The sequence below is a fragment of the Dendrobium catenatum genome, unplaced genomic scaffold (genome assembly GCF_001605985.2).
Source record: "Dendrobium catenatum unplaced genomic scaffold, ASM160598v2 fragScaff_scaffold_1391, whole genome shotgun sequence".
NCBI classification, from domain to species: domain Eukaryota; kingdom Viridiplantae; phylum Streptophyta; class Magnoliopsida; order Asparagales; family Orchidaceae; genus Dendrobium; species Dendrobium catenatum.
The window spans coordinates 345,474-357,839 of NW_021319853.1; the positions used below are offsets into that span (position 1 = coordinate 345,474).

Genomic DNA, 12,366 nt, shown 5'->3' on the forward strand with positions numbered 1-12,366 from the left:
TTTTTTTAAAAGAAAAAATTATCAAAATTAAGAATTTCATTATTATTATTTGAATGTATTTATTAAAATAATGATTATGTTTTTCTAGTATTTTGAGTATGGCTATCAAAATAAAATATTTGGTTATTAAAAGCTTCAAAGTTTTAGTGATATTCATTTCTGTGTCAAATCACATTTTATCTTATTTAACATAAAATTTAGTACTCTCAAATAATAATAAATTTATTTACTATTCATATATTTAATACCGCATATACAAAATAATGAATGAAAGATTATGTAATCTTTGGGTTTGAGTAGCTTTAATTAATGACCTCAGAATGATCTGATAGGACATAATTATTTTTTGTTTGCTTTTAAATAAACTTATTATTTTTGTAAGATTGTGAAAGAAAAAAAAAGTTAATTATAATGGTATTAGCATTTATGTTTTGAAATTTACAATCAAATGTGCCACTTTTTTGCTTTTAATTGCAAGTTAAGTGTTTTGAATAATCAAAATTTGAATGTTATGTATGTATTTTATTTTAGTTGATTATTTGCAAAACATCTAAATATTATCTATTTATAAAAGTACATAAATACTTGCATATGTCTTCATAGGTATTTAGCAGGATAATGACGAGTTACAAGGAGATAACTTGCGTCTGACGAGCCCCATAGAGGAACTCGTTAAAGGAACATCATACTCCACTCGCCTTGGCCTATGAAGGTAGGTCACCCCTTTCGGTGGCCATGAACTAACTTGTAAATAACCTCATAGAAAGAAGGCATCCACTACAACCATTTGCCCCCATCTTAGGTAGGTGTCATTTTTCCCACACCTCCAAGAACAACTATAGGAAGCACTTATTCATAGGGTCCTCAAATCACCCTGTCATAATTAGCCAACCATTGAATGCATCTTTCACGTAACCTCAACTCATTCCTCTTTCATTCTAAGAAGTTCAAGGCTTAGCATAGGTTGCCAGCAACTCCCAAACATCCCTCACTTATTAAGCACCCTTTGCTCGGAACTCATTTGTTGACTCGCCAACTCCTGCTTATCACTACCAAGTTCGCCCACACTACGGAGCTCACCTAGTGCATACTAAACAACATTGAACTCTTCCGGAGACTAATAATTAGAGTTTTGCGTTCTCTCTCCCTTAAACGATTAGGAGCCCATACATATCTAAGGACTAAGGTCATTTGCGTAGCATTGTATAGTTTTTTATTATTTATTTTTTAGGGTGTAACTTTTCATGCAATATTCAAAATTTTATAAGGGATGATGAGGTGCGTTTTGAATCTTTGGATTTTTGGTCTCATGAATTTTAGGAGTGAATAAAATTTTGAGCATTTTTATTATAGCTTTTTTCTAGTATTTCTTTTCGTTTCCATTTTCACACATGCTCCTTGTTACTCTAATGATTTGCCAACTAATAAGGTCGGGTGTCATCCACAAATAAATTTGAACCCAACAATACTATCTTCCTATCGCTATTTTTTAAGTAGATACTCAATTATTAAAAATAAAAAAATTACAACACTTGTTTATTTCTTTGCCGAAAATAAAAATATTTTTTAAATAATTTTATTCAAATGCTTTTCAGAAAAAAAAAAGTTTTTTTTTTTTCTTATTATGACACTCTTCAACAAATAACAATACACATAATTGATGATATTTCAACAAATTTATTCATTATAATATAATATTGCCCTTAATAACATTAGGTTATAACACCAATAATACATTTTTCGAACGATTCTTGCGGCTAATAAAGCCCGCTAGACGCCAAATGATGGGAAAGAGGATTTGGCTCTTTCGGGAAGAGGCCACGACGTCCAATTAATGGAGTAGCATTATTTCTACTGGAATCCGGCTTCCATGGAGGCGGCGGCGGGAGCGAGGGCCCGGAAGGAGGAACTATTCTTCTAGCCAGGTGGTAGCGGTCATCGACTTCGACTTCGTCGGCGGGAAATAGCCGGCGAGCCGAAGATTCGGTGGCGGAGAGGAGGACCAAGGCGGCGACGGCGGCGAGGAGGAGGATGGATGATCGCGCCATGACTGTCAGGGTATAAGTGATGTAAAGTATAATTTTTTGGTGGTATAAGAGTAATATTAATCTTTTAGGTGTTAGATATGTAAATGACTACAAATATAGTGGTATGCATGTAAAAATCCCTTATTTATATTGGATGTTGTCGATACAGATTTAGGGATTACTAATTATATATAATCTTCAAATTATAGTAATTTACAGTTTAAAAGATTTCTCCATTAATTTAATAGCTATGAAAAGGCTGTTAAAACCGTGTCGATTGTGGTGGGAAATTTTCCCCAAATTCGGGTGCACTAACTTTTACAGTTTACTAATCTTATGCTTAAGATTTTGGGTGCTTACCGTTCTTAAAAAAAAAAAAATGCTGTAAAGGGTGGGCTTCTCGTGGAATTTGCATTTTACTGTACCAGAATCATTTGAAAATCAATAAAATTTTGAAGTACAAATTTTTGTTTTCAATTTTACACAACGGAGGAAAATGATTCATGTAGCAGATCTCAAGTAATGGGATAAAGATTTGATGTTGTTGTTATTGTAATTTTGTTTTGATTTTCTTCATTCTTAGCAAGTTGGGTCACCTGCTGAATAACGATTGATTTTCTTCAAATTGTTAAGAGAATTCATATTTATATTTCTTGCAATGATTAGAATATATTTCTTGCAATGATCAAATTCTAGGTAAAAGTACTAATAATTGTAAATTCAATATTCCCATGATTTGGAATTCAATAAGAGCAAAGAGTGCTTCTTCTATTTTTGGTTTGCTTTGGCACTAAAGTATTACTTTTTCTTAGGGACATTTAGGCCTCGTTTGAGATGGATTAATTTCACCTTTTCAGTTTCGAGACGGTGGAAATTTTTTGTTGTTGTTATTTATATGTGTCACTTGTCACGACCCGGCTCGACTAGCCCGATAATAACGGAGCGGGAACAGTCGATCGTATGAATAACGCATATAAAACATAATCAAATTCATTAAAACTCTAATGTCCGTACATAAACATCATCCAACATCATAAGAAAGAGCCGCTAAATAACATCAACTGAATTGTTTTAAACTGTTCTTCTCACACAATTACTAAAACTTTTAAATCAATAACAGTTACATAAGCTCCAACAAACTACACAAATACAAAATAAAGACTCAACATAAAACATAAAAGAAACCTCTCTTCATGAGGTCCTCTACGACGGTATGTGTATGGTCGTCGTGCAGCCATCACTTCTTAACATTTTCTCCTGAAAAAGATTTTCTCAAATGTAGGATGAGCCAACGCTCAACAGGTGAAAAATATTTATTTCAGATTTATGAAATATTTTTCTTAACATATCATTAAACATGAATTAAAAAAAGGACCAGTATAAACATTGATACATGAATTCATAAAATAATTTAAGAGTTTGACCTGACACCAAAAGGGAAGCTCTTAGGCCAAAGCGGACAATATCTCGATAGTTAAGAGTTTGGACTGTCACAAATGATATCAGAGCAATACACAAGTCTGAAGATAGGAGCTAAGTGTCGTACAAGATAAAGTGCTGCGCCATATGAGCCACCTCTTGAACCCTATGTGGGACAAAGTGCTACATTATGGGAGCCACCACTTGAGCTTGTAGGGGCCACCTTTATAATCTTATCTTCTTGGTGGATAATTCTGGGATACATATTCTGACGAGGACACCAGTTACTTAAGTGGGGAGATTGTGAAACCCCTTAAGTAATAGAAAGTCTAACTCTTAAACATCGAGGTGACTTTTGGTGTAATGGCTGGAATTTCCGAAAGAAACTCCGTATTTAAGCATGCTAGTCCCAGAACAATTCTAGGATTGGTGGCCTACTGGGAAGTTACACCAAAAGAGCAAAATCGTGAGTCTCTTAGGTCAAAGCGGACAATATCTCGATAGTTAAGAGTTTAAGCTGTCACAACCACCAAGTTTGCCCACACTATGGAGCTCACTTAGTACATACTCAACACCATTGAACTCATACGGAGACTAATAATTAGAGCTTTGCATGCTCTCTCCCTTAAATGATTAGGAGTCGATACATATCTAAGGACTAAGGTCGTTTGCGTAACATTGTACTGTTTTTTTTTTTTACTTTTAGGGTGTAGCTTTTCGCGCAATATTCAAAATTTTATAAGGGATGATGGGGTGCATTTTGAATCTTTGGATTTTTGGTATCTCATGAATTTTAGGAGTGATTAAATTTTTGAGCATTTTTATTTTACCTTTTCTCTAGTATTTCTTTTTCGTCTCCATTTTCACACAGGCTCCATGTTACTCTAACGATTTGTCAACTAATAAGGTCAGATGTCATCCACGAATAAATTTGGACCCAACAATACCATCTTCATATCGCTATTTTTTTAAGTCAATACTCAATTATTAAAAATAAAAATAAAATCACAACGCTTGTTTATTTCTTTGCCGAAAATAAATTTTTTTTAAAAAAAAATTAATCAAATGCTTTTTGGAAAAAAAAACTTATTATTATGACACTCTTCAACAAATAACAATGCACATAATTGATGATATTTCAACAAATTTATTCATAATAATATAATATTGCCCTTAATAGCATTAGGTTATAACTTATAACACCAATAATATATTTTTCGAACGATTTTTGCGGCTAATAAAGCCCGCTAGCGCCCAAATGATGGGAAAGAGGATTAGGCCCTTTCGGGAGGAGGCCACGGCGTCGAATTAAATGGAGTAGCATTATTTCTACTAGAATCCGGCTTCCATGGATGGGGCGGCGGGAGCGAGGGCCCGGAAGGAACTCTTCTCGCCAGGTGGTAGCGGTCATCGACTTCGACTTCGCCGGCGGGAAATAGCAGGCGAGCCGAAGATTCGGTGGCGGAGAGGAGTACCAAGGCGGCGACGGCGGCGAGGAGGAGGATGGATGAGCGCGCCATGACTGTCAGGGCAATGAAAGGTATGTATGGAGAATTGGGGTTTATGATTTATGATTTGTCGAGCTTTTTCTTTTGAATTGGAGATTTATTTATATTGGATGTTGTCGATACAGATTTAGGGATTACTAATTATATATAATCTTCACATTATAGTAATTTACAGTTTAAAGGATTTCTCCATTAATTTAATAGCTATGAAAAGGCTGTTAAAACCGTGTCAATTGTGGTGGGAAATTTTCCCCAAATTCGGGTGCACTAACTTTTACAGTTTAGTAATCTTATGCTTTATTTTTGGTGCTTATCGTTCTTTTAAAAAAAAAAATTGCTGTAAAGGGTGGGTTCCTCGTGGAATTTGCATTTTACTGTACCAGAATCATTTGAAAATCAATAAAATTTTGAAGTACATTTTTTTTTTCAATTTTGTTTTGATTCTCTTCATTCTTAGCAAGTTGGGTCACCTGCTGAATACTGATTGATTTTATTCAAATTGTTAAGAGAATTCATATTGATATTTCTTGCAATGATCAAACTCTATTTAAAAGTAATAATAATTCTAAATTCAATCTTAGGATGGTTTGGAATTCAATAAGAGCAAAGAGGGCTTCTTGTATTGTTGGTTTTTTTTTTTTTTCTGGCACTAAAGTATTACTTTTATTAGGGACATTTAGACCAATTAAGATAAATTCATGCACAGATCAGTTACAATAAAATATGTTGTCTAAAAATATTTATCTCAAATTTATGAAATATTTTTCTTAATATATCATTAAACATGAATTAAAAAAAGGACCAGTATAAACATTGATACATGAATTCATAAAATAATTTAAGAGTTTGACCTGACACCAAAAGGGAAAAATTGTGAGGCTCTTAGGCCAAAGCGGACAATATCTCGATAGTTAAGAGTTTGAACTGTCACAAATGATATCAGAGCAATACACCAGTTAGAAGATAGGAGCTAAGTGTCGTACAAGGTAAAGTGCTGCGCCATGTGAGCCACCTCTTGAACCCTATGTGGTACAAAGTGCTACATTACGGGAGCCACCACTTGAGCTTGTAGGGCCACCTCTAGAGTCTTATCTTCCTGGTGGATGATTCTGGATACAGATTCTGACGAGGACACTAGTTACTTAAGTGGGGAGATTGTGAAACTCCTTAAGTAATAGAAAGTCCAACTCTTAAACATCGAGGTGCCTTTTGGTGTAATGGCTGAAATTTCCGAAATAAACTCTGTAGTTAGGCATGCTCATCCCAGAGCAATTCTGGGATTGGTGGTCTATTGGGAAGTTACAACAAAAGGGCAAAATTATGAGTCTCTTAGGCCAAAGCGGACAATATCTCGATAGTTAAAAGTTTGAGCTTTCACAACTACCAAATTTGCCCACACTATGGAGCTCACTTACTACATACTCAGCACCATTGAACTCATACAAAGACTAATAATTAGAGCTTTGCATGCTCTCCCTTAAATGATTAGGAGCCGATACATATCTAAGGACTAAGGTCATTTGCGTACCATTGTCTGTTTTTTTTTTTTTTTTTACTATTAGGGTGTAGCTTTTCGTGCAATTTTCAAAATTTTATAAGGGATGATGGGGTGCATTTTGAATCTTTGGATTTTTGGTATCTCATGAATTTTAGGAGTGTTTAAATTTTTTAGCATTTTAATTATACATTTTCTCTAGTATTTCTTTTTCGTCTCCATTTTCACACAGGCTCCATGTTACTCCTCTAACGATTTGCCAACTAAAAAGGTCGGATATCATCCACGAATAAATTTGGACCCAACAATACCATCTTCATATCGCTATTTTTTAAAGTCAATACTCAATTATTAAAAATCAAAATAAAATCACAATATTTGTTTATTTCTTTGCCAAAAATAATTTTTTTTAAATTATTTTAATCAAATGCTTTTTGGAAAAAAAAAAAACTTATTATTATGACACTCTTCAACAAATAACAATACACATAATTGATGATATTTCAACAAATTTATTCATAATAATATAATATTGCCCTTAACAGCATTAGGTTATAACACCAATAATATATTTTTCGAATGATTTTTGCGGCTAATAAAGCCCGCTAGCGGCCAAATGATGGGAAAGAGGATTTGGCCCTTTCGGGAGGAGGCCACGGCGTCGAATTAAATGGAGTAGCATTATTTCTACTAGAATCCGGCTTCCATGGATGGGGCGGCGGGAGCGAGGGCCCGGAAGGAACTCTTCTCGCCAGGTGGTAGCGGTCATCGACTTCGACTTCGCCGGCAGGAAATAGCCGGCGAGCCGAAGATTCGGTGGCGGAGAGGAGTACCAAGGCGGCGACGGCGGCGAGGAGGAGGATGGATGAGCGCGCCATGACTGTCAGGGCAATGAAAGGTATGTATGGAGAATTGGGGTTTATGATTTATGATTAGTCGAGCTTTTTCTTTTGAATTGGAAATTTATTTATATTGAATGTTGTCGATACAGATTTAGGGATTACTAATTATATATAATCTTCACATATAGTAATTTACAGTTTAAAAGATTTCTCCATTAATTTAATAGCTATGAAAAGGCTGTTAAAACCGTGTCGTTTGTGGTGGGAAATTTTCCCCAAATTCGGGTGCACTAACTTTTACAGTTTACTAATCTTATGCTTTATTTTGGTGCTTATCGTTCTTAAAAAAAAAATTGCTGTAAAGGGTGGGTTCCTCGTGGGCATATAAGTTAAAATTTAGGGATTTTTACATACATAACACTTAAATCTCTCTATTTACTTATCTAACACCTAAACTTTAATATTTACTCTTCTACCACCTAAAAGCTCTATCCCTCCTCAAATATAACACTCCGTTTCTCTCCCGTCAGAACCAACCCCTGAAAGCTGTATTTCGCGCGGGAATTTCTTCTCCGATGATGCGGCAGTGGCAAGAGTTGGTGCTAGCCTTCAATGATGTGGCGACTGCCGCTCAGCCTTCTCGGGACGTTAGGCATCAGCCTCCTCCAAATCAACGGCCGCTACTTGATAGCATCAAAGCCATACGTCCCCAAAATCCAGGTCCCGTCCACCATGAATCTGCGCATGCATTTCTCAAAGTTCTCATATCAAAGGTAGCATCTAATTTCACCTTTTCAGTTTCGAGACGGCAGAAATTTATTGTTGTTGTTGTTTATATGTGCCACTTTTGCATAAATGCTTGTTAGAGAACATTATTTTTTTATTGTTTTCAAAAGCTTTATAGTACTAACTTCCCCATTAGAAAAATCCGTTCTCTCAAACAACAGTTTTAAAACTACCTTTTAGGAAAAGTGCAGAATAACCAAATGAAGCCTCGTACCAATTAAAACAAACTCATAGACATATATCGAATTTAAGACCTTTTGATTGGTAGTCAAAATTTTCAACCAACAGATTAAAATGCTATCAATTTTTCAATTTCTATTTTCTGTTGAAGATTGTTAAGAAAGTTTGTGCCGATGGATGAAGCGATGCAGCAATTCAATTTTTTCCTTGGTTTCTAAGTGTGCTTGCTGTTCCAATATTGAATCCTTTCCGCATGTGTTTTTGAATGTTGCTGAGATTATGGTGCGGAAGAGATTTGTTGATATTTTTAACTTGGCTATTTCTGAATTTCAGAATGATGCTGAAATGTTCAGCATGTGGAAAATCTTCAACTCCATATAAGGCTGGAATTTTTATACCATTGTACATTTGGTGGTTCACTTGGCTTGAAAGGAATGATTGCAAATACCAAAATTCAAAGTTCAATCATTTAAGATTCATTTGGAAAATCATTCGAAATTGCCAGTGTTGATGTGCCGTCTAAAAATATTCTGTAAGATGAAGGATCTTTTGGCTGTAGAGAGATTTGCTGAGTGCTCTGGGATATTTTGGCGATCCTAGGGTTTCTTCGCTCTGACCTCCGCGCCGACTCGTTCCTCCGATCGGGAGAGGTAAGTCCTCTCCCTGATGGAGATGAACGAATTCCCCCCTCTTCATAACTCTTTTTTTTTTTTTTTTGAGAAAATTATGATCTTAGTCCTTTTCATTAATATAAACTTGTTACATGTAATGAAGAAGAAAAAATAACATTAAAGAAAAGTAAAGATCTTGCCAAAGCTTTCAAGATCCAAAAAGGGGCAAAAAACAAAAAACAAAAAACCCACAACAAAAACAATAAAATTAAGAAAAACAGCGGCAAAAAGAAATATACAGGAACAGAAGAAAGCAAAGAAGGAAGAGGGAGACAATTAAGCCACGGGCTCAGGAATTGCCACTCTCTCAATCTAGTTGCAAAAATGAATCCCAAAATTCCTGCCATCCAAAGAAGAAAATGATAATCCTAACATCATTGCCCATTTTCACACGAAAAACCAACCATACCAGCCATTGAAGCCTTGAGAAGAAAAAACGCCATTACAGCATAGCCAAAGGCAGCTGTACAATAACCAAACTTCTTACAACAAGTCAATCAAATTACCACCCTATTTCCACTTAAGAATTTTAGAGAAAACTGCAGTGGGAAAATTTCACATTTGTTGAGATTACTTAGTGGCTTAAACCAGTTGTGGGTGAGATTAAGATTTTATTTGGGATAACTTTCTTACAACTTTCTAAAGCAGCTTTTTATTTCAAAATTTGAACTAAATTTATTTGTACAAAATTTCTAATTGAAAAAAAATATACTAACAAATAGTTTAATAAAACAGTAAGAAAGTCATTTTAAATGAAATATTAGACTTCGTTTGAGACAGCTTTTTTATTATTTTTTAAATAATTTCCTAATTTAAAAATTAAAGTTTTTATACTAAAAAACTGCTTTAAAAAGCAGTAAGAACCATCTCAAACAAAATCTTAAGCTTCATTTGGGATAACTTTCTTATTACTTCTTAAAACAATTTTTAATAAAAAAATTATTTTATAAAACAGAAAAAAAGTAATTTACATGATTCTAATTTAGTCACTGAAGTTTCCTCTTCTCCCTCCTCTTCTGGAAACAAAAATCATACTTCACCGGTCTCTATGTCTACTAGAGCCAAGTCGGCCAGGAAGGGGAAAAACTCTAAACATTAATGTTTTTTCCGAATATTGGCTGTTGGAATGTTAGGGGTTTCAATAACCCTAACAAGGTTAAAGCTTGTAGAGAGCTGGTTATGGCTAATAATCTCGGTTTATTGTGCATTTTAGAAGCTAAAGTAAACAATGAGTCGATTAATGACCTTTGGTTTGTCAATTCACATAAGATTTTTAATACGGAAGAAAGTATTAATAACTTTGAGCATTCTAATCCAGGTAGGATCTGGATTAAATGGAACCCGTCTATTATCACCTTCTCTCCCCTCTTTATTGCTTCACAAATCATACATGGCACTGTCAATGTTGGTACTCAACCTCCCGTTTTAATTTCTGTTATTTATGCTGCTAATAATGTTAATGATAGGAACATTTTATGGGATCAGTTGAGAAATCTGGTGCCGGATCCCTCTATGGCCTGGGTTATCATGGGTGATTTTAACTGTTATAGATCTGAGGATGAGAAATCCGGAGGCCAGAATTCCCATAATAGTCAGTTGGGTGAGCTTAACAAAGTCATTTTTGATTGTGGTCTTCTTGATTTAGCTTCTGTTGGACTTTTTTATACCTGGTATAACCAAAGACTTGATTCTCCTATTCATATTAAACTAGATAGGATGCTTACGAACAATGCTATGCTTGAGAGGTTTCATGATGCTTTTTATAAAGTTCTTCCTACTCATAACTCTGATCATTCTCCTTTAATTTTAGCTGTTTCTAACTGTGAAAAAAATCCGTCTAGATTCATGTTTAAAAACTACTAGGTTAACATGGAAGGGTTTTGGGAGACTGTTCTTAATTCCTTTGATAGACATTTTAATTGTAGTTCTATTACTGCTTTTTATAAATCTCTGCAGATTCTTAAAATTTCTCTTAAGAGTAAAAATTGGTCTTCTTCCTGCTATCTTTTAGACGCTATTAATGATTTAAAGTATAAGCAACAACAATATATTGTGGATTTGCAGGAGAACCCGTTGAACAGGAATTTAAATTTACTTTATAAACAGTCTTGTGACAATCTGAATATTCTTAGCAATGCTTGGACCTCTTGGTTGTCCCAAATAGCTAAGACTAATTGGCTAAGGAATGGTGAGAATGATCTTGGTTTTTTATTTGCTCATATAAGATCTAGAAACAATATTAATGTCATCAAAGAGATCTCTACCTCTGAGGGCAAGTTTGATAACAAGGCTAGTATTGCTGATGCTATCATTAAACATTTTAAAGAAGTTTTTAACTCTCCCAAACCTGTTAATGAGAATGATTTCAATATTCCTGTTGGCAACATTATACCCTCGAATTTAGTTGATTCTTTAACTTTGCCGTTTACTGATTTAGATATTAAAAATGTGGTGTTTAACGGTTCCTCTTCCTCTGCCCCTGGTCCTGATGGGTATACGTTTGATTTTTATAAAAAGTCTTGGCATATTATTGGGCATAAGTTATGCAAAGCTATTAAAAGTTTTTTCACTTCTTGTCACCTTCCTAAAGGGGTGAAAGCTTCGGCTATTACTCTTATTCCTAAAAAACCGCATGCTTCTAATATTAATGATTACAGGCCTATTTCGTTATGCAATGTTTTTTATAAAATTATTGCTAAGCTTTTGGCTAATCGCATGAAGACGGTCTTACCTTTTATTATTCACGAGAGCCAAGCGGGGTTCATTCATAACAGAAGCACCAATGACAACATTCTGCTTGCTTCTGAAATGCTTAGAGAATTTAATTTTAACAGCAATCTTTTTTGTGCTAAGCTAGATATCAAGAAGACTTTTGATACTGTCTCTCGTAATTTTCTGATTAATAGGATGAGGCATAAAGGTTTTCCTGATGTGTTTATTAATTGGATTAAATGCTGTATTTCTAATGTGCATTTCTCTATTTGCCTGAACGGGTCCTTGGAGGGGTTTTTTAACTCCTCCTCTGGCCTGAGTTAAGGGTGTCCTTTATCACCCCTTTTGTTCTGTATTGTTATGGATGCCCTCTCTTGCAGTCTCACGTCGAAAAATTTGGGAAATAATAATCCTGTTTTTAATATTAATGGCAAGAATTTTAATCACCTTATGTACGCTGATGATCTTCTTGTTTTCGGGATGGCCAAAACTCAAAATGCTTCTAACCTTATGAATATTCTTACTGATTTTGCTGATTATTCCGGTCTCAACATCAATCCCACTAAAAGCTCTATTATTTTTTCCAATAACACTGCTGATACAGATCAATTTTGTAACATTTTGGGTATTACGCAAAGGAGTAGTTTCCTTATCTGGGGATTCCAATTTCTCCTGAAAGGGTGAAAGCTAATCAATTCCAAGTGCTTTTAGATAAAATCATTTCTC

General features: G+C 34.7%; 1 protein-coding gene and 1 long non-coding RNA gene across 2 annotated transcripts; both read left to right on the plus strand.

The window, feature by feature from the left end:
* The first annotated feature begins 4,540 nt into the window (after positions 1 to 4,540).
* On the plus strand, positions 4,541 to 8,201 carry LOC110098337. The gene is made up of 2 exons (XR_003702577.1): positions 4,541 to 4,986; positions 7,822 to 8,201. It is a non-coding gene; the product is annotated as an uncharacterized LOC110098337 (long non-coding RNA).
* Positions 8,202 to 10,107: 1,906 nt separating this feature from the next.
* On the plus strand, positions 10,108 to 11,964 carry LOC114580904. Its single transcript, XM_028699796.1, has 3 exons — positions 10,108 to 10,695; positions 10,885 to 11,420; positions 11,586 to 11,964. Exons 1-3 carry the CDS (start codon positions 10,108 to 10,110, stop codon positions 11,962 to 11,964), a joined length of 1,503 nt encoding a protein of 500 aa, XP_028555629.1.
* Positions 11,965 to 12,366: the final 402 nt, after the last annotated feature.